This window comes from Lissotriton vulgaris, chromosome 1_1 (genome assembly GCF_964263255.1).
Source record: "Lissotriton vulgaris chromosome 1_1, aLisVul1.2, whole genome shotgun sequence".
NCBI classification, from domain to species: Eukaryota; Metazoa; Chordata; class Amphibia; order Caudata; family Salamandridae; genus Lissotriton; species Lissotriton vulgaris.
Window position 1 is genome coordinate 1,591,364,458 of NC_141685.1, and position 24,118 is coordinate 1,591,388,575.

Below are 24,118 nucleotides of genomic sequence, written 5' to 3' on the forward strand. Positions count from 1 at the left end.
ATATATATATATATATATATATATATATATATATATATATATATATATATATATATATATATATATATATATATATCTCTTCGCTCCAACTTGCCTCTGAGGAAGAAAATTTTGAAACGCGTCAGGCTCATCGCGTACCTGACTGTCGGATTAAAGCTGCCTGCAACAGACAAGTTGTACCCAAGAAATAAAGGTTTGCCACCGACCTACGTGTTTGCGTGCTGTTCAAGCAAGGGCAAGTTGGAGCGAAGATATTTGGGCGGTGGTCCTGCCGCCGAACCTGCACCACCCCATAACCGGGAGCCGCGTGGCTGATAATTATCGAGCTGCATTGCGGAACACAAAGGAGAGATTTAAACTGGACATTGCTGGCAGGGCCCATCTGAGGGCTTGAAAACATTGACAGACATTAGTGCCACCATAGGATATGAAATTAACCTGGACTACTTTTCCCACAATGCTCCCACTGCATCAGGGGCGTGACATCAACGTTGTGTGAAAAACAGTACCAGGTGCACACAATCAGCCAAGCGAATGCCTCTGAGGAAGAAAATTTTGAAACGCGTCAGGCTCATCGCGTAACTGACTGTCGGATTAAAGCTGCCTGCAACAGACAAGTTGTACCTAAGAAATAAAGGTTTGCCACCGACCTACGTGTTTGCGTGCTGTTCAAGCAAGGGCAAGTTGGAGCGAAGATATTTGGGCGGTGGTCCTGCCGCCGAACCTGCACCACCCCATAACCGGGAGCCGCGTGGCTGATAATTATCGAGCTGCATTGCGGAACACAAAGGAGGGATTTAAACTGGACATTGCTGGCAGGGCCCATCTGAGGGCTTGAAAACATTGACAGACATTAGTGCCACCATAGGATATGAAATTAACCTGGACTACTTTTCCCACAATGCTCCCACTGCATCAGGGGCGTGACATCAATGTTGTGTGAAAAACAGTACCAGGTGCACACAATCAGCCAAGCGAATGCCTCTGAGGAAGAAAATTTTGAAACGCGTCAGGCTCATCGCGTAACTGACTGTCGGATTAAAGCTGCCTGCAACAGACAAGTTGTACCCAAGAAATAAAGGTTTGCCACCGACCTACGTGTGTATATATATATATATATATATATATATATATATATATATATATATATATATATATATATATATTTTGAAAAAATATATATATATATATATATATATATATTTTTTTTTTTCAAAAAATTAACATTTGTGCCCGAAGTGGGAAGGAAAGTAGAAGAAAAAGGGGGAAGTGCTTTGTGAGGGTCAAGGTAGTGTTAAGAAAGAAGTAATGGTCACACAAAAATACAAATGGTTGTCATCACATGGGCATTATAATCATTGTAGCCCCATACATTGTTTAACATTGATAAAATCCTATCCTATGTAGTTCTGCACAGTAATAATACTTTGTTGAGGATGGGTAGGTGCTGTAAATGATAGTCGACGTTTCGACCCCTTAATGGTGTAGGTTCAGTCGCACCTTACAGTGGGGTCTTCTTCAGGACTGGGATGTGATGTGAGGGAACGGAGATTGGGGCACCTAAATTAGTGGAAAAAAGGGGATGATTTAGGTAAACTGAATTAATGAATCACCTAATTCCAAGTCCAAAGCAATTGGATATATAATTACCAAAAGGCCGCCAAATGCGTAGGGCAGCGTTGATAGTGGGGTGTGTGTGTTGGGACCGCAGGCTCCTACGGAGATGAGAGCGTGCTTAGTCTTAAAAATAGGGATAGGAGATCAGTGGGTGTTCCATCGTATTGTTCCCACTTGGGTCTGCGTAGAACACTAGATGTGATTGGCAGTCAACAAACAACATCTAATAGTCGTTACCCAGCCGGGTTAAAAAGGTAGCAAGGGTACCAAGGGCACTGTGACCGGGGAAGGCCTCAAAGGTCTGCAGCACCTACTGTGCCACTCTTAGAGGCCCTGTACCTTAACATCCACACACACACAACATGGTACACATCCCTGTGTGCTTTGCCTGCAACCTACTGCCTGGAGCCTAGGTAAGTCACCGCTCTAGCAGGGTGCACTAGCCACCAGGTGAGGGTACACAGGCATGAACCTTGTACCCCTACAGTATCTAAGTCCATTCTTAAACATTGCAAGTTTAGTAAAGCCACAAAGAGTATATGGTCTGGGAGTTCGCCATTACGAACTCCAGAGCTCCATAATGGCTCTACTAAAACCTGGGTAGTTTGGTAGCAAACCTCTCAGCACATTAAAACCACACTGATGCCAGTATGAGATTTAATGTAAAATGCACACAGACATATTACCAGCCCGTGTGTGGTTTCTGAATGGCTGTCTACCATTTCCCACCACCAGACAGATTTCTGGACTGCTGGGTAGAGTGCTCCCGCTCTCTGGCTCCAATAACAAAGCGCATCCTGGGCAGAGGTGTCATGCCTCCTCCTCCCCAGGAAAGGTTGGGTCCATGAGAGGGGAAGCTTCATAGGCCTGCCACCTCTGTAAGCTGTCCGTGCCTTTTGCTGTCCCCAGCAACTGGCTTGCACTGGTTCTGCCCCCCACTTTGGGCGGGAGCATCAGTGGGATAACCAAGTTAGGAGGAGAAGTGTGCCCACCTTTGCCAACCCTACCCCTCAGGTGGGTGAGGTGAGGTGAAGCACACCTCTCAGTCCTCTCCATCTTGGAGATGAGGGAACCCAACCAATTAGAAAGAGGCTCATGCCCCCTTCCCAGTGGCAAAATAGGGGGTGTACACAATACTAAATATTTCCCTCGCAGACCATTATACCTTCTCATTAGACATTATTTATATGTTTTTCAATAAATGCTCAAACACAACAGTGACAACTCAATTATCTTGTTATTTTATTTTGTCAAAACATTATTCTTCTTTTCTTATTTCATAGTCTTTCTATTTTATCAAAAATATTTCTTTTTTTGGGATTTATTATTTTCCTTATTGTACATTATTCATCCTGAGTTATGCAATCACAAATACATTTCTTTTAAGCAGTGATTCTTCAAAACCAGAATAGAATTTTTTACAAATATAATACACAACCAATTTTTAGAAAAAATACACATAAACAAACACCCCTGGATTGAGTTAAATGAGTAAAATCATACTTCAATCACACCAACTCATCCACTCTCACACCAACTACAACCATACAGTATCCGTACACAGTTGAGTAATCTGCGACAAGAGAAAGCCCCTGCCACAAACTGAATCACAGTGCAGGGTACTAGGCTCAAAACGAGGTCGACGCGCATTTCGGTGGGATCTAGATGTAAGGACCACCTTCCTCAGGACCTATCCAGATACCTAGCTTTCAATTCCCAGGGTACCTATAAATAAATAAAAATGTCAGCACTGTTGTATATTACAAAAACTGAGACAATTCAATCAACTAAGACAATTAAAATCTATACAGTTGGACCCAACATGAGCACACATGTGGTACTACAGAACATGTATCACTCAACATTTCAAAAATCTTAACACTCAAATGAGCTGATCTGTCTTTTAGATTCAAAACTATAGTCATATAACCATATGATGTAGAGTCAACAGTATCAATTATTAGTAACAAAAAATATCATTCATCAATTATAAAGCATAAGGCCCATACCATCACCTTCACCCTGTGAAAAAAGATCATAGAAACCGTGAACACGGACAAAGAACTCCCTGCCACTGGAATATCTGAATCAACTTACATGAGACTAGTAATGCAGTATTTAATTAGGGTTATAATGTTGAGTAAATCAACCTGGGTTCCAAAAACGGAGTCCATCCGGATCTCCAATTAAGAGTCTCTCAGTCTACCTATAACCAAAGAACATATCATTGGTGTAGATGTTAAAGAATTTTCCTACGAATATCCAGAGAGTTATTTAGTACAATCCTCTTACCAAAGATACTATGAAGTGAATATCAATTATTTTAAGAGTGAGATTGCGTCTTGTAAGGCATGTGGGGAATCGGTATTATGACAAACAACCTGAAAGAAAGGAAAGTGAAGCCTCATATAGTCTCATATATTTGAAATATATACACCTCTATGAGGTCAGTATATTTTCGCCAGATCATTGCACCTTCTATTGGGGTTTCTAATATAGACAGATCGTATAATATAAAGAGGCTTCACTTTCCTTTCTTTCAGGTGGTTTGTCATAATACCTATTCGGTGTTTGAGCATTTATTGAAAAACATATGAATAATGTCTAACGAGAAGGTATGATGGTGTGTGAGGGAAATATTTAGTATTGTGTTCATTTCAATCCCCTCTTTTTCCTGGCCGAAAACATTAACAGAGGGGGTTCCTTTATTCTTGCTAGAAAATAGGGGGTGTACCCACCCAAAGGAATGGACCCATTGGTCCCGACCTGCACACCCCTTTAAACGCCCCTAAATTTAGCATTTGGAGGAGACCCTGAACCTTGCCTCCTCCGATTCGAGGAAGAAAGTAGAAGAACCAAAGAGCAGTGCTGACCCAGGAAGAAGGATACACCTTCTGCTTTGGCCCCAGCCCGACTGGCCTGTCCAGACTTCAACCTGCCTACAGCGAGAACCCTGGCGAGTCCAGCAGTCTGCAGCCCCCAGAGCCCGGAGGACCTGCCCTGCACTCATCTGACAGACCGGGTCTCCTGTGAGCACCAGATTGGCTCAAGCAAAGACAACCCCAGAATCTGAATCCAGGTGGCTCCGTGATTCTGCACCAGACACCCATGGCCTGCGTTCGAGTGGCCTAACACCAGAAGGAGGTCTCCCTAGCCATCCTGACCTGGGATCTGGTGATCCTCGACCTCCCTCAAGCCGACAACTGCAGCCTCAACCTGAAGGGTCCCCCGACGGCAACTGGAGCTGGTAAGAAGAACCGGATATGAAAAGACACCCCTGTACCCAAAGCCCCACTGCCATCTGTCGCCTAACCAACAGTGTCTAGGCATCCCCCAAGATCCCAACTTACCTCTCCAGCCAGTGGTCACCTCCAGGAAGCCTCCCTGCCCAAGCCTGCAGCATCTTCACCGAACCGAAGATCTCTATTGATAACAACAGGGTCCCCGATGTCACCTTGGCACTCTGCACCCGGCTGCCCCTGTGCCGCTGGTTGTGCAGCTTCTGTGCTGAATGTTGGCCCCTGGAGTGCTGGTCCTAATGCCAGGAGCTTTGCTTCCACACCAGAGTGGTAAGCTAGTAAGTAGCTCCTGACCGAAGGCCCAGTTAGCCCCATTGGCTAACATTGGGACGCCCCAGTGCCACTGGCAGTGCAATTTGAGTGCCTACCTGGACCTTTGTCTTAACCCCCAAAAGTCATACCTGTAAGTCGAGTACGTACCTGTAAAACCGTTAACCATTTTGCTCCAATAGGAACTAATGTTATGAGTTTCTGAAACAATTGCAAATCCCTTTCCAAATGCACTTCTTGAAATGTTCTAAGATTTAAAGTGGAATATGCTACTTACCAGTATGCATCTGTTCTTGGCATGTAGGGCTGCTGACATTCATATCTGTGCATAGATCGCCGCCTAGTGTTGGGTCCGGATGATTGCACATTGTTGTCCTGGAAGAGTCTTCGAAGTATCACGAGATAGGTGGCTCCTCCCCTGGACTACAGTGCGCATGGGCATCCTCTCCATCCTCAGATTGTTTTTCGCCATTGTGGCAGAGATGGAGTGTAATACAGTAAGTGATGACCATGCCTGAGAATGATTCTGAGTGCTACAGCTGCTACAGGCACCGGGGAGGAGGGTTGGCGATATGAATGTCAGCAGCCCTACATGCCAAGAACAGATGAATTCTGGTAAGTAGCATATTCCGTTCGAGGCATGTGGGCAGCTGAATTCATATCTGTGCATAGAATAAAGTGGTGGTTGCCCGTGCCAGCTGCAGCAGTCTGAAAAAGGGTTCTGAGAACAGCCTGTCCTACAGCAGCTTGCTGTGTGGAGTGTACATCTACGCAGTAGTGTTTGGTAAATGTATGTATGGTGGTCTATGTGGCTGCTCTACATATATCCTCTAGGGGAATGTTACCTAGGAAAGCCATGGATGCCCCTAACTTGCGTGTGGAATGCGCTCTTTGGGGAACTGTTAATGTGCGTTTCGCTTTTTGACAACAGATTTGTATGCACTTAACAATCCATATGGCTATACCTGATGGAAATAGGGTTGCCTTTGTGTTGTGGAGAGAAGGCAACAAACAGTTGTTTAGTCTTTCTAAAGTCTTTTGTCCTGTCGATGTAATAAAGGAGAGCTCTTTTAACATCTAAGGTGTGCAGTGCTCGGTCTGCCACAGAATCAGGATTTGGAAAGAAAACTGGCAGTTCTATGGTTTGATTAATGTGGAACTGCAACACCACTTTAGGCATGAATTTAGGGTTGGTACGTAGCACTACCCTATTAGCATGAATTTGTAGGAAAGGCTCTTGAATTGTTAGGGCTTGAAGCTCACTAACTCTTCTTAGCGATGTGATGGCTATCAGAAAAGCCACCTTCCATGTAAGAAACTGTATCTCACAGGAATGAAGAGGTTCGAAGGGTGGCCCCATGAGTCTGGTGAGAACTATGTTTCGATTCCAGGCAGGTGAAGGAGGGTGTCTGGGAGGGATTACTCTTGAGTCCTTCCAAAAAAGCCTTAATGGCAGGCACTCGGAAAAGGGAAAGATGCTGCCTGTTCTGAAGATATGCTGCCATGGCGGCCAAATGTATCCTGATGGAACTATATGCCAGATTGCATCTGTATAGATGCAACAAATAACATATGATGTTCTGCGTGGACGCATCTTCGGATTAATGTCATTATTGGAACAGGAGATGACAAATCGCTTCCATTTGGCTGCATAGCATGCCCTAGTTGTAGGCCGCCTTGCCTCCTTGATGATGTTCATACAGTCAGGGGGCAAGTTGAGGTAGCCAAACTCTATGACCTCAGGAGCCATATTGCAAGACTCAACTGTTGCGGATCTGGGCGCTGAATGTCTCCATGGCTCTGAGTGAGGAGACCGGGCGTGAGGCGCAGCCGTTGATGAGGCACCACTGAAAGTTCCAGGAACGTGGTGTACCAGGCCTGCCTTGCCCACGTTGGAGCAACCAGGATGAGCGTCATGGAGTGCTGCCGCAGTTTGCGTGCCACTAGCGGTATGAGCGGTGCTGGAGGAAAAGCGTACGTAAATCTGCCTGACCAGTTCATCCATATCGCATTGCCCTGAGACTGCGGGTGTGGGAACCTGGCGGCGAAGGTTTGGCATTTTGAGTTTTCCTTTGTGGCGAACAGGTCTATCTCTGGATGACCCCACTGCTGGAAATATGGTTGGAGCACCGAGGGGTGTATTTCCCACTCGTGCATCTGATGGCTGTGCCTGCTGAGCAGGTCCGTCATCTGGTTGTCTTTGCCTGGGAGATGTTCTGCCATGAGGAAGATGTTCCTCTGGATAGCCCACTTCCACATGCTCTGGGCTAGATGAGATAGTTGCGGAGAGTGTGTGCCTCCCTGCTTATGGATGTAATACATGGCAGTCATGTTGTCCGTCCGGATCAGCACGACTTTGTTGCACAGGTGCAATTTGAATGCCTTCATCGACATTAAGATTGCCATCAGCTCCAACAGATTGATATGCATCTTCTGCTGCTGCGTCGTCCATAGTCCTATAATGGAAGACATGCGCTCCCCAGCCCTGGAGAGATGTGTCTGTCGTCAGCACTATTTGTGGGACAGGCTCTTGGAACGGTCGTCCCCTGCAAAGGTTTTGTATGTTCCACCAATGCAGAGAGTTGTATGCACGACCGGTCACCAACACTAGGTCTTTTAGATGCCCATGAGCCTGGTTCCACTGTCGTGCCAAGCACTCCTGAAGCAGACGCATGTGTAGCCTCGCGTGCGGGACTATGAAGATGCAGGCGGCCATCACACCGATCAGCTGCATGAATACCTGCGCTGGGAGCGAGTGTTGGGGCCTGAATTTCTGAATTAGCAGCTGCATGCTGTTGACTCTGGCAGAGTTTGGCTGCGCTGTTGCTGTCAGAGTGTTTATTGTCGCACCTAGGTACTGTTGCACATGTGCGGGTTGAAGGTGTGATTTTGGATAATTTAGTGAAAATCCCAGACTGTGTGGGAGATAAATTGTGCGGGACATGTGGCTGGCACACTGTTGGCTGACTTTGCTTGGACCAGCCAGTCATCCAGATAAGGATAGACATGGATTTGTTGTCTCCGAAGGTGCGCAGCCACTGTCGCCAAGCACTTGGTGAACACCCGAGGGGCAGTAGTGACCCCGAAAGGCAGGACCTTGAACTGGTAATGCTGGTTGTTTATGGTGAACCTGAGATATTTCATGTGTCCTGGGTGAATGGGGATGTGGAAATATGCGTCCTTTAGGTCTAGGGTTGCTAGGAAGTCTCCCTGACTGAGCAATGGTAGGACTTGCTGTAAAGTTAACATATGAAAATTTTCTGACAAGATGTACTGGTTCAGGGGTCTGAGGTCTAGAATGGGACGCAGGGAACCGTCCTTTTTTGGGATGAAGAAGTACAGAGAGTACACCCCGTACCTTGCTGTTCTAAAGGCACAAGTTCTATTGCCACTTTTTGCAGCATAGAGAGTACTTCTTGCTGCAAAAAGTGCGTGTGCTCGGCGGACATAGGACGGTGCCTTGGGGGTATGTTGGGGGGAGTGGAGGTTAGTTCCAGACAATAGCCGTATTGGATAAGTTGTCTCACCCACCTGTCTGTGGTAATGCCTTCCCAGACCGGCAGGAACTGCTGGAGTCTTCCCCCGACCGGTGTTAAATGGTTTGGGAGCAGTGACAAGGCGTCACTGTTTGTTGGGGCGGAGGATCTGGCATTGTTATTTCCACGTCCTCTGCCTTTGATGCTGTTCCCACGGTATCCACCCCTGTTATTTTTGTTATAGGTGGTCTGCGTGCTCCCCTTGTTGTATTGGGCTTGCTGCAATGCTTGACCTCTAGAGGCTCCCTTGTTACCGGAGCGACGAAAGGAACTGCCCCTGAACTGCTGTGACTGCAGGGCCCCCATGGATTTTGCTGTCTCAGTGTCTTTCTTAATCTTTTCAAGGGTCGTGTCTACATCAGGACCAAAAAGAAAGTCAGGGTTAACTGGCTGATTAAGCAAAGTTGTTTGGATCTCTGGTTTAAAACCAGAGATGCGGAGCCAGGCATGACGTCTCAGCATAACACTAGTATTGATGGCCCTAGCTGCTGTGTCTGCTGCATCGAGGGCACACTTGATGGATGCATTCAAAATCAACTTTCTTTCCTGTATTAGCATTTCTCCTCCCTCCTTATAAACATCAGGCAAGTGTTGCATTAGCTGTTCTAACGTGTCGTAGTGAGCCCTATCGTATCTGGCTAATAGGGCCTGTGTATTTGCGATCCTCCAAACATTAGCCGCTTGGGCAGCTACACGCTTGCCAGAGGCTTCCAAGATTTTGGATTATTTGTCCGGAGGAGGAGCATCACCACTAGTCTGAGAGTTTGCACTTTTGCGAGCATTAGCCACAACTAAGGAGTCCAATGGGAGCTGGCCCCTGATGTACGTAGGGTCCACAGGCACAGGCCGATATTTTCTTTCAATCCTTGGGTTTACAACCCTCGTCCTTGAAAATGTCAGTAGCATGTTTCGGGACACCCTTTAGCATAGGCAATGTCTTTACTGATTTTTCTGAGGTGGAGAGAGTATCTAACAGAAAGTCCTCCTCCACTGATCCGCATGCATTTCCACGTCATGGTTAAGGGCTGCCCTTTCCAGTAAAGCGTTAAACGCCGCCGTGTCTTCAGTAGGCGAGGTCTTGACATTATAGGACTGAGTATCAGGCGCAGTCTGTGGCTCATCAGGGTCAACCGGGTCATTCCAGGGTTGAGGCTCATCTTGATCTGCGTCAGCATGATAATTAAATCTAATCTGACCGTAACCCTCTCCCACATCCTCATCGCTGCGGGTGGGAGAATAGGCATATTGTTGTGTATATGACTCCACAGGTTCGAAGAGAACAGGTGAGGTGGCTGAATCCCGTTTCCTTTTGAGAGGGATCTTGTATGACTCTAAAGGATGTTCTGGAGTGATTTTTCGCTTGAATGGTGAGCCTGCCAGAATCCGAGTCGATGAAGAGCTTCGACTGATTGTCATACGAGGGTGCCTGGAACATTACCTCCTCTGGAATGGATTGAGACTTGAAAGGTCCCAACACCTTCTTGGACGCTTCGGCGCCCTTTTGTGGTTCGAACGCTTTGGGTCGAACGGTCGGGGGCAGTCCGTATTTAATTGCAGGAAGCACCTGAGACGAACTGACCTTCTTCGAGATCAACGGCGTCTTCGATCCGATCTGCTTTGGTGGATCACCAGCAGGCTTGCGGCCTTGCGTCGACTCAAGAGCATGGTGCGCAGCAGGCACTGCCTTGGGCTTCGACGCGATATGCTCTTTCGGGTCGGGTTTAGTCTTCGACTCGAGGGCCTTGCTTAATATCGGCTTGGAGGATGCAAGCGTCGGTTCGAAAGTCTTTTTAGTCTGGAGTCCTTTGGCAGTGTCGCCATGTTTGGACGTCGACGTCGTCAGAGTGACGTGCTTGACCGTCGAGACTGGCTTCGGGGCCCCGCTCTTCGGGCCGACGCCCCCTTGTGACCCCGAAGGGTCGACGACACTTTTAGACTTAACTGGAGCCGAGGAGTCCGAGGGCGTTGATCCGAGGACTGTCTTCAACAGTTTCGTTTTCGTTTTCGCCTCTGGTGGTTTCGGTTTAGATTTTGATGGATCGACCGATGGCTCCTTTGAAGTATTCTTAGCCGGGCCTTGACGCGGGGGCTATAGAATGTGGAGTAAGATCTAGGCTAAGTGTGGGAGGGTATACTCAGACGTGAGTCCCTAGCTCCTTGCACCATCAGGATTCAAGCAAGCCGGGCTGACGACGGCTGAAATGCCAGAAACTGGTCCCCGGTAGCTTGTCTCCTTCCCAGTATAAGAATTGGCTTGGTAGTTTGGTTTGCCCTGTTCCCATCATGCACTGGGACAGGAACAGACAAATTTGCATATAGCCACGTTCTGAGCTGGGATTGTGCAGTGAGCTAAAAAACGGTGATGGATCAAGCCCTGATCTCTTGACTGGGTAGGAGTATTCTGCATCATTCAGAAACTCTGTCCATCACCTTTTCCAAAATCGACAACACTTTTAGACTTAACTGGAGCCGAGGAGTCCGAGGGCGTTGATCCGAGGACTGTCTTCAACAGTTTCGGTTTCGATTTTGATGGATCGACCAATGGCTCCTTTGAAGTATTCTTCGCCGGGCCTTGACGCGGGGCTATAGAATGTGGAGTAAGATCTCGGCTAAGGCCTTCCGGCGATGCCTCGACCTGAGCCTTAGAGAGCACAGTGTCAATATTAGGCCCCGCAACTGCGGGTGGGCCTTGCTCATCGCTCGAGTCGTCATCGACAGCTCCGATGGCCTCTGCGTCGTCTCCTACCTCGACGTCGTCTTCTTCATGGACATAGTCCTCTTCTTCGTCCACATCGAAGGTAGAGTCTTGCTCCGACGCAGGGCCCGACTGCTGGTCAGGATCCTCTTCATCGACACCTTCATCGTCACAGGCCTCGAAGATGTTTTCCGGGTCGGGCGCCGCTTTCTGCGCCGACTGTCCCGCTGAGCGTTGAAGTCGAAGCGTCTTCTTCGACCGGAACTTGAAACAGGCCAAACAGCTGGCCTCGTCGTGGTCCGGGGATAAACATTTATTGCACACTGGGTGCACATCAATGTGAGGATACTTTTGAGTTGCAGACGGGGCATCTCTTGAACGGGCTCCGTTCCATTGTCGTCGAAGTTGGGGCCTTTGGTGTCGAAAAGGCAAACGGCCTTCGACGTCCTGTTCGAAGAACTGGATGAAGTATAGGCACCGAACGAGACACTACCGACGCCCCGAATGCCTTTTGGCCTTGCGAAAATAGTCTTATACTGATTCCGAACTTGAGTCAAGAAAGTACATCCGAACCCAATGGCGGTAAAAAACAATCTGAGGATGGAGAGGATGCCCATGCGCACTGTAGTCCAGGGGAGGAGCCACCTATCTCATGATACTTCGAAGACTCTTCCAGGACAACAATGTGCAATCATCCGGACCCAACACTAGGCAGCGATCTATGCACAGATATGAATTCAGTGGCCCACATGCCTCGAACATATTTTACCCACCTGTACCAAGACTTGCTTGGTTCTAGAAAATAAAACTTAAGTATACATTTTTTATACTTACCCAATTGGTCTGGATTCAGCGTACGAGTGTGTGCCTTAAGTCTTGACTGAATGAATACAATAAATGCTGAAACACAACCTCTGGATAAGCCTAACTGCTCACCCACAATACCACAAAGAGAGCTGTTTGTACGTACCTAATTTAGCCTCTGCTATACCTCTAGGGACTTCCTGGACTTTATGCACACTATATCTTACTTTGTATGAAGCTCGCTGTGTATATACTATACCACATACTGCACAAGCACTTGACATCCACACAGGATGTCACGGAAAGGCTCTATGTTTTCAATTAACAGGAGAAGGTACAGTAGGCCACACACTGACACAAATGTTCTGCCACCATTGCTTTATACACTAATTCTAAGACCCGGACAACAGTCCTCTGTTCACTCTGGAGGTATACTTTGTCCACTCACCAGTTCATAGGTCCTACACCATGCATCCTCAAAGATAGGCCTAGGTCTCTGCACAATGGCTAGATTAGCATGACACCATGGGTTAAAATTAAAGGATACCAGATATGCACACAGTCAGGCACTCAGGGAAGGCAGACACACCGACATACCATGCAGGAAAACTTACACTCCCAAAACCTCTCCAAGAGGATGCCTAGAAAAGCGTGATTGGCATTCAGAACAAACTGTGAAGACTGCTGCATAGTCAATCAGGGACGTTTTGTACTTCCCAACAGTAAAATGGCATTTAGCTGCTTATTTCTAAAATGCAGAATTTGATAGTGAAACTGTCGGCCTCTCAACAGAAATATTAGTCGGGAATCGCTATCCAGTCATTTTTATTCATTGATTTAGGACTTCTACAAAATTCCTTAGCTTATATTTTAAGAGTGGAACTGATTTAAAGTTAAAACCATTACTGCCACAGCGCCGTTGATTGGTTGCTAATGCAAGTCAGATCACTGTGAGCCGATGAATCTATGGAGACAAACTCATGCGAAATAGTTTTTGATCAAAGAAGTTTACTAATGTAAATAATGGCATTTATTTACAAACTTGCTAAGAAAAGGAGTCAGAATCTGTTGTGGTACATTTGTCTTGTTCAATTAAAACCCCAACTACATTTATTTTGATGCTAAAGAAAAAGTAGTATAGTTGACTTGACATCACTTACTTGGTAATGAGATGCCATTTGATGGAGTGTCATAGATTAACTGGGTCTGAACTTGCTTTGCTGTCTTTTCACTGGATTCCAGGGGCATGCTTACAGAAGATGATGGAGTTTTTACATGTCCCCTCTCAGAATTTGAAGAACTCAATTTTTTAACCTTGGAAATGAAACAATAGCATTAATTAAACACAAGCATATCACTTACAATGCGCTCTGCCTAAAAGAATATATATATATATATTCAATAGATGAGGTGTAATTTTTCTGATAAACATTGCAATGAGTAAGTACTACCTCCATCAGGCTACCTTTGTGAGATGTTTTTTCTGGATGCTGTCAGCTTTGCAAACATCACAAATGTATTCAAATTATACAGTATTGGTGCTGTTGTTTCTCACTCACCAGCCCACCCTCCGTCTTCTTTGTAGAGGAGCGAAAGAACAAATTAGAAGATCAATTCATACGCTACGAACAAGTTACTTACCTACGGTAGCGATATATTTGGTACAGACATTTATTAGTTGTAGATTCCTTACCGTAGAATTTCCCCTAGGTGTCCGTCTGGAACAGGAGATTTTTCAACCGCAGTACCACCCCTGCACGTTGGTAGGTGGCGTCGGCCAGCTCTGTGTTTGCCGTCGTGGGCACCGAAATGATGTTGCAGGACCTATATAGACACCGCCTATGCACGCTGATGTCAGTTCTTAACACGACTTTTCACGCCAGAAGCGCAGAGCAATGAAAGGCAGTGATCACTGGTGCGTCAAAACTAGGGCCCTTTAGGAGAGTCCCTATATTTTAGAAAAAAGTTCGCCGAGCGGGAGGATGGGTGGGTCGATAAGAAATCTACAACTAATATATGTCTCTATCAGATACATTGTTACTGAAGGTAAGTAACTTGTTCATCTGATAGAGACTAATAGTTGTAGATTCCTTACCTTGAATAGATACCCCAGCAATACCATCCCCGTAGGAGAGTCTGTACCAAGATCACACAAGGAAGTCCTGGAGGCACGAACAGGCAAAGTACCAACCCCTACGGAGTTCACTAATCACGCAGTTGTGTGTCGTAAACGTGTGCAGGGATGCTCACGCCGCTGCCTGACATATCAAGGACTAAAACTCTGCGTGCCAATGCAGTGGTTGCCGTTTTTGCTCTAGTGGAGTGAACAAGCAACCACACAGGAGGTTCCTTTTTCTTCAATGCATAGCATATTTTAATGCAGAGGACAACCCATCGCAAGAGGGTCTGTTTTTGCACAGCCTGACTTTTTTTGGCGCCCACATAGCTAATGAAGAGTTGATCCGACACCTGGAAGTCTTTGGACAATGCATGCTTTAGGTCCAGGCGGTGGAGTCTCTCCTCTTCCTTGGAAGGATGCGGGGAAGCGTAAAAAGAGGGGCAGAGTGAGGAGTGTCCCACATGACCACTTTAGGCAAGAACAAAGCTTTCGTTCGCAACACCACTTTATCCGGATGGACAGATAAGCAGGCTTGGAAGATCGAGTCTGAAGCTCGCCAACTCTGCACGCAGAGGTGATGGCAATATGGAAAGCAGTTTTAAGAGTGAGAAGTCTGAGACGGCAATTGTTAAGAGGCTCGAAGGAAGAAGCGCACATAAGAAAGTTCAAGACTGAATTCAAATCCCATTGGGGCATTATGAAAGGGGAAGGCGGAAACAAGTGAGTAAGGCCCTTAAAGAACCTATTTACAATGGGAGAATTGAACAAGGAAGGCTGATCTGGAAGTCGCAGAAAGGCAGATTGCTGCAAGATAACTCTTGAGGGTGCCCAACGCAGAGCCCTGCTGAACCAAAGAAAATATGTACAAGAGAACCTCTCAAAAAGGGAAAGAATGGTGACCAACAGCCTTTGCTGTTCACCATGCCACAAACTTGTTCCATCTACAGGCCTATACTTATTTAGTGGAGGAACGTCTAGCTGCCAAGATGACAACACAGACTTCAGGTGAAAGGTCGATACCTGTCGACTGCAGCCGCTCAAACTCCACACAAGGAGGTTATGGCTGGACAGGTTCGTGTGAAGAACCGTCCCCAGTTGCTGCGGTACAAGACCTTCCTGAATGGCAGTTTTATCAGAGGATCAATGGCTATGCTCAGAAGGTCGGAATGCATACTCTTCGTACCCAATTCAGAGCCACAAGAATCACTTGAGACCGGTCATGCTTGATCGTCTTGAGCACTCTGGGAAGAAGTGGTATAGGCAGAAAGGCAGAGAGGAGGCTGAAGCTCCACTCGTGACAAAAGCGTCACAGAGCAAATGCCAGCTTGGAAACTATAACCCGCAATACTGCTGACATTGCGCATTCTCTTCGGAGGTGAACAAATCAAAACAAGGCTCTGACCACTGAAACAGACCTTACGTCACCTCCGGATGGAGGCCCCATTCGTGATCGACCAGCCAACGACAGCTGATTTTGTCCGCTCTGGCCTTCAGAGAACCCACCAGGTGTTCAACCACCTGGGTTATCCCCTGATGTTTCAGCCATGTCCAGAGGTGGAGAGCCTCCTGACAAAGGGTCCAGGAACCCCAGGCCGCCCCGTTTGCTGCATTACCACATGGCGGTGGTGTTGTCCGTGAACCCCTGCACCACTTTACCTTTGAGCGAAAGAAGGAATGCCTTCAGTGACAATATTATCGCCCGGAGCTCTAGAAGGTTGATATGGAGACCGGACTCTGCCGGAGACCAGATGCCTCTGATCTCCGCCAATCTCAGGTGGCCGCACCCATCCCAGGAGTGACGCATCTGTCAGCACCGGTCGTTCTTTTTGGGGGAAGGGAGAGGGATCTGCATGTGACCCAATCTTGGCTCATTGGCCACCATTGAAGTTGTTGTGCAGTTCCCTATGAGATATGGATAAGCCAGAAAGATTCCCCTTATGCTGCACCCATTGGAACTGCAGGTCCCACTGCAGAGCCTGCATATGCCACCTGGGAAATATCGTTTACAACGCTGTCATTACATTGCTCTACCATTACAACACGGTTGTTAAAAGGACCGCATTGTTAGTATATGATGCATTTACATCACAAGTCCTACAACAACTTGCTGTAGGGGGCGCTGAGGTATTGGAAATTAATTCCAACACCTTCCATGCTGTTGTGCAAACTGGAGTTGAAATAGTAAATAATACTATTCCTAAGTCCAGCGCACCACCTACTGCAAGTCGTTAGAATGACTTGCGATGAAATGCATCGCATACCAACAACTTGGTTGTTGTAACAACCGCATTGTAAAAGCATGCATGTAATGCTTGGCGTAGTAATAAGCCACCTGACATGAACCACCAGCAGGATGCAAGAGGCCCTGAGGACCAGCAGCCTCAAAGTCATTCTCAACGAAATCCAAGATAGAGGCTGAAACATCGGCATCATAGCCTGAACTCGCTGCTTGGAAGGATAGGCCCCAAACAGCAGATCCAGAACCACCCCGATGAAAGGCAGCATCTGAGAGGGAGCCAGGTGTGATTTGGCACGTTAATATTGTACCCCATTGAGTGCAGGAGGTCTGAGAGTCTGGGGTGGGAGACGTCAACCTGGGGTGAGCTCGCCTTCAACAGCCAGTCGTTGAGATAGAGGAAGACTGGTACCCCTGATCTGCGTAGATGAACTGCGGCCACCACCATCACCTTTGTGAACACCAGAGGGGTACTTGTAAGGCCAAACTGGAGCACGATAAACTGAAAGTGCTCGTGGCCCACCGTGAACCGCAAGTAACATCTGTGGGCAGGCAGAACGGGGATATGGAAAAATGCGTCCAGCAAGTCCAACACTACCATCCAGTTTCCTGAGTCAAGGGCAGAAAGGACCTGGGCCAAAGTGAGCATCTTGAAATTCTCCTTCCTAGGAAGAAGTTGAAGGTCTGGAGGTCTAAGATAGGATGCAGGACTTGTCCTTCTTAGGCACCAGAAACTAGCCAAAAAAAAAAAAACACGTCCTACTTCTGGTGCCGGGACCTTTCTTTATGGCTCCCTTGGCCAAGAGAACCGTAACCTCCTCGGGGAGAAGCGCCAAATGATCCTCTGACATTCAGTTGTAGGAGGGTGGCATGGGGTTGAGAAGGGGGAAGTAGCCCCTTCAGACGATATGCAGAACCCACCTGTCTGACGTGATGGATTGCCATGGAGGAGGTGATAGCGAATCCTGCCTCTGACTGGCCGTTGGTGGGCCTGAAACGTCAGACTAACAGGGTTTGGAGGCAGTAGCAGGGGGAGTAAGGGTGAACTGGCCTGCCCGCTGGCTTCCTGACCCACGAGGACACAGGGTCCCACGTCCGCGGCCACACAGAGGCTGGACAGCTTGCATGACTCGGGGATGGGCTGGACATGATGTGACTAGGCGCCCCTTCCATAGTCACGAAAGGGATGAACCGCAGACTGCAGGGGTTAGGTGGTAGTCGTGAGGCCCAAGGATCTATCGTAGCTCGATATTCCTTGAAGCGCTCAAGCACGGAGTCTGCCTTGTTGCCAAAAAGGCGAGTGCCATCAAAGGGCATGTCCATCAAGGTAGACTTGACATCACCTGAAAAGGTAGACTGGACATCACCTGAAAAGCCAGAATGCCTCAACTAGGCATAGCGTCTGATTGCTACTTACGAGGCAACCGTTCTGCTCAGTGAGTTGGTGGTGTCCAGTCCACAATGTATAGTGAATTTGGCTGCGTCTCTCCCATCTGCAACTGTTTGGGACACTGAGGCAGCACCTCTGCAACCGTTTCCCAGATGGTATGGGAGTATCAGCTAAAGTGGCATGAAGACAACATTGTCCTCCCAAGATGGCCCAGCTTCTTGGATTGCCTATCTGGGGATGCAGAAGGGAATGCGCCTTTTGAAGATTAGGCTTAGACAACCAAGCTCTCAGGGTAGGTGTTTTGCGTGAGGAATACTGGGTCGCCGGAGTGGGCGGTGGGTGATTGTCCTTTTTACAGGAACCCATGTGCTAGTCTTGGACCAAGTGCCCAGAAGGACAAGAGTGAGGGCTTCACTGTAGGGTAGAAGGGGTTCTGAAGTGGAAACTGCAGGCTGAAGCACCTGTGTCAGGAGGTTAGTCTTGACTGCCCCGAAGGGAGCTCGAGGCCAAGGACCTCGGCTGCCCTTCTCACCACCACAGCATAGGAAGCTCCCTCCTCTGTAGCCACGGTAGGGGTAAAAAGAAAGTCAGGGGAAGGGTCAAAACACCTGGCCTCACCCAGGTCAATCTGCCAGTCCATATGGTCTTCAAGCTGGTCGGTTTAAGGTCCATCTGACCCTCCCATTACTCATCACCACCTCCTGGCACAAAATCTACACCAAGGATGAACAGAGGGACGAAAGTCCCTTCCGGCGTTGGAACCGATGTCAGTCCAACTCAGTATCCAAGTCAGGAACGAGGGTGGGGGTCGAAGCCGACCGGGGACATTGTTGAAGTTGGGAATGTGTTTGCCAGGGCAGATGTCGGGGAAGGAAGAATAAGATCGACCAGCATCGCCACTGGACCGAGAACAGATCCACGGGGGCCCTCCGAAAGTTGGTGCTGAAGCTGTCAGCGTCGGAGATCTAGGGCCCCGACCGACTCTGTTGGGCCCAAAGACGCACCAGCGGAGCCAGGTTGCCTAAAGTAGAGATACAGAGCCTCATAAAACTTCTGGTTCTGGGCAGGAGATGCTCTTGTCCCAGAAAAACAGGGAGGCGTGGAGTCGTCTCAGAAGGAGGCTCCGCAGACTGAGCTTTCGAGTCGAATGCTCAGAGTCCTGCATTGCTTTGGCTGACGGACGGGGTGAAGTCGAAGAACGCTTGTGCTTCTTCAACTTCTTCTTGTGTTCACCTGAGCTCCCCAACGACTTTGAATGTACCGAGGAGTGCAAACTCCCCAACAGTTCCGGGGACATTCCTCTCGAACGAAAACCAGGAGGGACGTGGAACTGACTGTGGTGCCTCCAACAGCTTTCGAGCACGCTCTTGCAAAGCCTTCCGAATCATGGCCCGGCAGTCGGAGCATCCTACATGCACCAGGAGTCCAAGACTCGAAAAAGAAATCGATAAAATTAAAACAATCTAGTAAAAAATGGCTAAAGGGTAGCTCTCTCCGGATCAGAGCTTAGGCTGGAGCGGAAACAGAAAGAATTGACGTCAGCGCACATGGGCAGCATATATATGAATATACCTCTTTGTCCCGCAGTCTTTTTTCCGGCATGGAATCACAACGCGGTTGTTACCACGACCGCGTTGTGATTCCGCATACCATTACTCCGCAAGTCGGAACCACGACTTGCGGAGGGGGGGTGCTGGAAGTTGGAATAGTATAAGTTACTTTTCCAACTCCAGTCTGTGCGGACGCTAGGAAAGGTGTTGGATTTTAAATCCAACACCTCCCCCCCTCCGCAAGTCGTTGTTCCGACTTGCGGGGTAATAGTATGTAGAATCACAACGCGGTCGTGGTAACTAACCGCGTTGTGATTCCACGTGGGGAAAAAATTAGTCATTAACGTTGTTCACAATATATATGGGCCCTGTGACGTCATACAATCGCCCACGACAGACGCAGAGCAAACCTACGCCACCTACCGACACGCAGGGGTACAGCTGTTGAAAAATCTCCAGAGCCAGACGGAAACCTGGGTAAAATTCTAAGGTAAGGAATCTACAACTAATAGTCTCTATCAGATCTATATGTTTGGCCACAGCTAAAAAACAAGTCTGACCCATTAATCAATTCCATGGTTTCCCTGACTTTCCCTTCCTTTTCCATTCCATACCATAAATCTCCCATATATGACCCTTGCGTGGATGGCAGGCTGATTGTCAAAAAATACAAAAGCTTGCAATGCAAGAGTCTCTACTGAGTGAAACCTTTACTTACATGTATACCCCACAATCCCTTAATCAGCATTCCAAGAAACCTCAAGGGGCTGGAGGCAGTCATTGGATAAGACCCAAATGACCTAGTAACGGATATTCCTTGGTAATATCTAGAGTATTCGGGGGAGGTCAGCACCTTTACGTTTACTGTTAAGGGCTCACCTTTCCACCTCAGGTTATTTACAGATAGATTAGTCAGATCAATTTTATGTTACATACATAAATATTTCACATTTTATCAGAACAATTAAACTTAAGAAACAACATTAACAAGTTTGTTGTGTGCAGGTAAACCATGCATGTGAAGACATGGTGCTATTGCATTGAGTTACATTTGCTTGTGTATATCGGAAACATCATTGAACACCGTAATTTGGTTAAATCACTAATTTCTTAAACTGGTGTGTTTGCACAGGGTAACAGCAGCCAGGTGGAGGAAGAGGGTTGATAAGCCTGGCTGCAATAAAATGATGAAGTTTATTAACATTTCGATTAATTAAAATCATTATTACAGCAAAATAAGCATTTTTGTTCAGTTCGTCCCCGCGCCCACCTCGGGTCCTAAAACTTCATGATCCCACGGTTCACCTATGCTCTCAAGTCTTTATTAATTTCCCTTGTAGAAGAGAAAGAGCGTCACAGTGTGTTGTGATGTGTGACCCATCTTTAAAAATATCCCATTGCAAAAGCCATATTTTAAGAAAAATTTAATAATCCAGAGTTAATTGAACTGGTTGTTTGGTGCAGGTGGCTGTGCACTCCTCTTACTCGTGTTAGAAACCTAGTGCACAACCCCTTGGCTTGATAACATCTAAAGTGCCGTTTTAAAGTGCAATGTGCGGTCCCCTGAAAAATGTGTTCTATCATTTAAAGGGGTCCGTAAGCTTCTCACATAAGGCTTCGTCTAGTGTCCATCATAATCCTCATAAACTCATCACGCTCAGCCCTGAAGTGTCGATGCTGACCACCAACAGGTACTACCAGTACCCCCCTTGACCCTGATTTTGATCTCTTTCATTTCCTTTCTTGCTTCCTGTTAGACCTGTCAGCCCTAGGGTGGTCTTTCCCTATTTTTTTCGCCCTTGCCTCATTTATCCCACCTTTTTTTTTGTTGGACTTAGGTCTCCGAGCACCTTCCCATTGCTAATCAATGCTAAGGTGCAGGTGCTCTCTTCCCCCAACATGGCTGCCACTGGCCCCTGCTACTGCAGCGTGGTCTTTTTAGTCACACTCTAGTTGCCAGGAGCTGGCTGGAACCCTTAAACATTGTTGCAATACCAGCCTGCCTTGCCTGCCCATAGTTAGAGTAGGGAAGCTCCTGGAACCTTCTAGAATAAGGGCGGAGTCTGCTTTTGCCGCCTTAGAGTGTGGTCACCTGACCTGGGCATATATAAAGAAAAGAGGGAAACTTTTTAGTCAGTTGGGGCATCACTGACCTGGGGGAACCCACGCAGGGGACTTAGGCGGTAGGGCCTAGTCAGGATCCTATACCACTGGGGGTGACAGGGTTTAGGCGCTGCCCATCAAGCTGTGTGAGGAACACTGAACTAGCCCACTGATCTGGACGGCGGAGGGGAACCCAGGGACCACCAGCAGCGACCCGCTGAGGAACCCTGTCAGCAGCCTTCAACTCAACACCCCCCCCCCCACTCTTCAAGCAACTACCTACTAAGGGCGCAAGATCCACCAAGCGCCGAGAAACCCACTTTTGTGTGTCACCAGGACCACTGGGGATCAACCAGGTGCCGGCGCTGTATCCATGCTGCGCTCCCCTGCTCAACCTGTGCTCCGGTGTGGCCCTGACCTGTTTTGACTGAACTGAGTTACCTTCTAAGCACTCCCTACTTAACGCTGGCACTCTGATCTGCCACTGTCGTGTGGCCTGTCCCGCCTAATTGCCCCTCAAGCGCTCTCTTGTGTGCTACTCACCTGCTGGGTCCTGTGAAGCTCTGGTATCGACGAACCTGTGAGGAACTTCCAAGTGCTCCTCTCCCCCGCGAGGCGCTGCGAAGACCGAGCAATGTGTGCCCTGAGGAGCACACCCCCCCCCCGGCTGACATCTGCCCCCCCGGCGGCCCCCGACGCCAGGAGAGGGCCGCCGCCGTGCTGCAGTGGGCCACGCCCAGCCCAGGAGAAAGTTGGGGAGAGGCGCTGCCCTCCGGTGCGCCTGGTGGGGGCCACGTCACCGCTGCAGCCTAGCCCGACCGTGAAGAGTCCCAGTGGCAGCCCCTGAGGCCGTGAGAAGGCAGCCGTGAAATTCCAGTCAGGCCGCGCTAGGCCTTGGAGGCCGGGAGACTCACCCAACGTGACGGGGCGCCCGGCAGCGTCATTGGCAGCGCCTCAGCCGCACAGCCATTGGCTGCAAACAACTCGCCCGCCTGGCCTGCCCTGCGATTGGCCGTGCCCACCTCGCGCCAGCCTCCTGATTGGTCCCTGGACCTCTGACGCCATCGCATGCCCAGGAACAGGAAGAGACACCGCCGGAGGGCTCCGAGGAGCGTAGGAGCACTCTCCTCAGCCAGCAGACCCCCAAGAGGAGCGCCAGAGCGCGCGGGCCTCCCCTGATTGGCCTGCACACGCTCAAGCTGAGAATACCGGCGAGGGGGCTTTGGAGTCTGCGTGAGACCCCTCCTCCCTGCCAGAGCGCTGGAACCTCCCCAAGGGCCCCGAGTGGGACGAAGGAAAAGGTAAACCCCCCCGGGGAGGCCCGAGATCGCCCCTCCCCGGGGGAGACTGTTGTTGGCCCCAGAAGGCCCATAAGAGTACTGTGGACTGGGCAAGAGCCTGGATTAAGCCCCTATAGACTGGGGGTGACGGAGGAGTAACCCCCGGATGGGGTGGTGTTCTTTACAGCTTGTTCTCAGCCCGGTTATGGTGCATATTGACCTGTGAGATTATAGGAACGTCCATCCCTGCTTAGTGAGGAGGTTATTCCGGAGGGATGAGATGGTTTGCCCATGCTCAAAGAAATGCTCATTTTACCTTAGGCACTGTTTATTTTTGCCTTAATGAAATGCTGTACATATGTTCAATGAAATGTTTTATCCTTGATTAATGAAATGGTTGCTTTTGCCTTAGGAGATGTTGGTCTCGGCCTAATGCAAGGTTGAAGTTAGGCCTACAGATAACCCTTGTCGTGCTCCTTTAAGAAGATAGCTATTGAAACATGCTACATGGATTAATGAACTGCTCCCTTTGCTCCCCTGATGAGATATCTTAATGAGTTATGGTTACTGTGATCATTGATTGCTCTAAATGAATTACCAGACATGACCTTGATCTAGATAACATTTATTGATTTGAATCAAACTTACTGGTGTGGTCTAGTCATTGTGTGCGTTTCATTGTATCAGTGGATGTGTGTGCTGTGTGGTCACTTTACTCCTAAGCTTCCGGGTGCCTACCTGCTCGAGCCAAGTTACCCCCCGGGGAACTTGTGACCCCAGTTCCTGCACTTCCTTATTCTTTTCTTTATTCTTTTTCTTTGCATCAAATTCTCTATTTCTCTTGTATAACATTATGAAGGTAGAAGTTATATAGTACAAACAACTATAACTGCCACAGCATGATCCAATGTCTCTGTATAGCCTGAGCCAGTTGGCTATTTCATGTAACCAATTTACAACCTAACATTGATCTTGAGAATACCACATGTTAAGATAAATCATATCTGTCGTATTAATATATATCATGTCTAAGAAACAGCAACCAAACAACAACCTTCTACTTGTACTGTCAAATACACCATTTTTATTGTGGTTTGCTCTTTTCTACTTTCTTTCCAAAACCAATAAAAACTACTTGAAAAGAAAAGAAAACTGTTGGGTGGCCTTCCTGTGCACTTCTCTTGCACTTAATGGAATAATGCGCTACTTCCACATTAAA

At 48.0% G+C, this 24,118-nt stretch overlaps 1 protein-coding gene across 2 annotated transcripts in view; it reads right to left on the reverse strand.

Annotated features, from left to right (window-relative positions):
• Positions 1 to 24,118, reverse strand: part of NEDD1 (NEDD1 gamma-tubulin ring complex targeting factor) — a 413,616-nt gene that overhangs the window by 80,804 nt on the left and 308,694 nt on the right. For both annotated transcript variants that reach the window (XM_086918169.1, XM_086918174.1), the window contains exon 12: positions 13,382 to 13,535. In XM_086918169.1, coding sequence (XP_086774295.1) covers positions 13,382 to 13,535 — 154 coding nt within the window. The remainder of the gene's footprint in view (positions 1 to 13,381; positions 13,536 to 24,118) is intronic.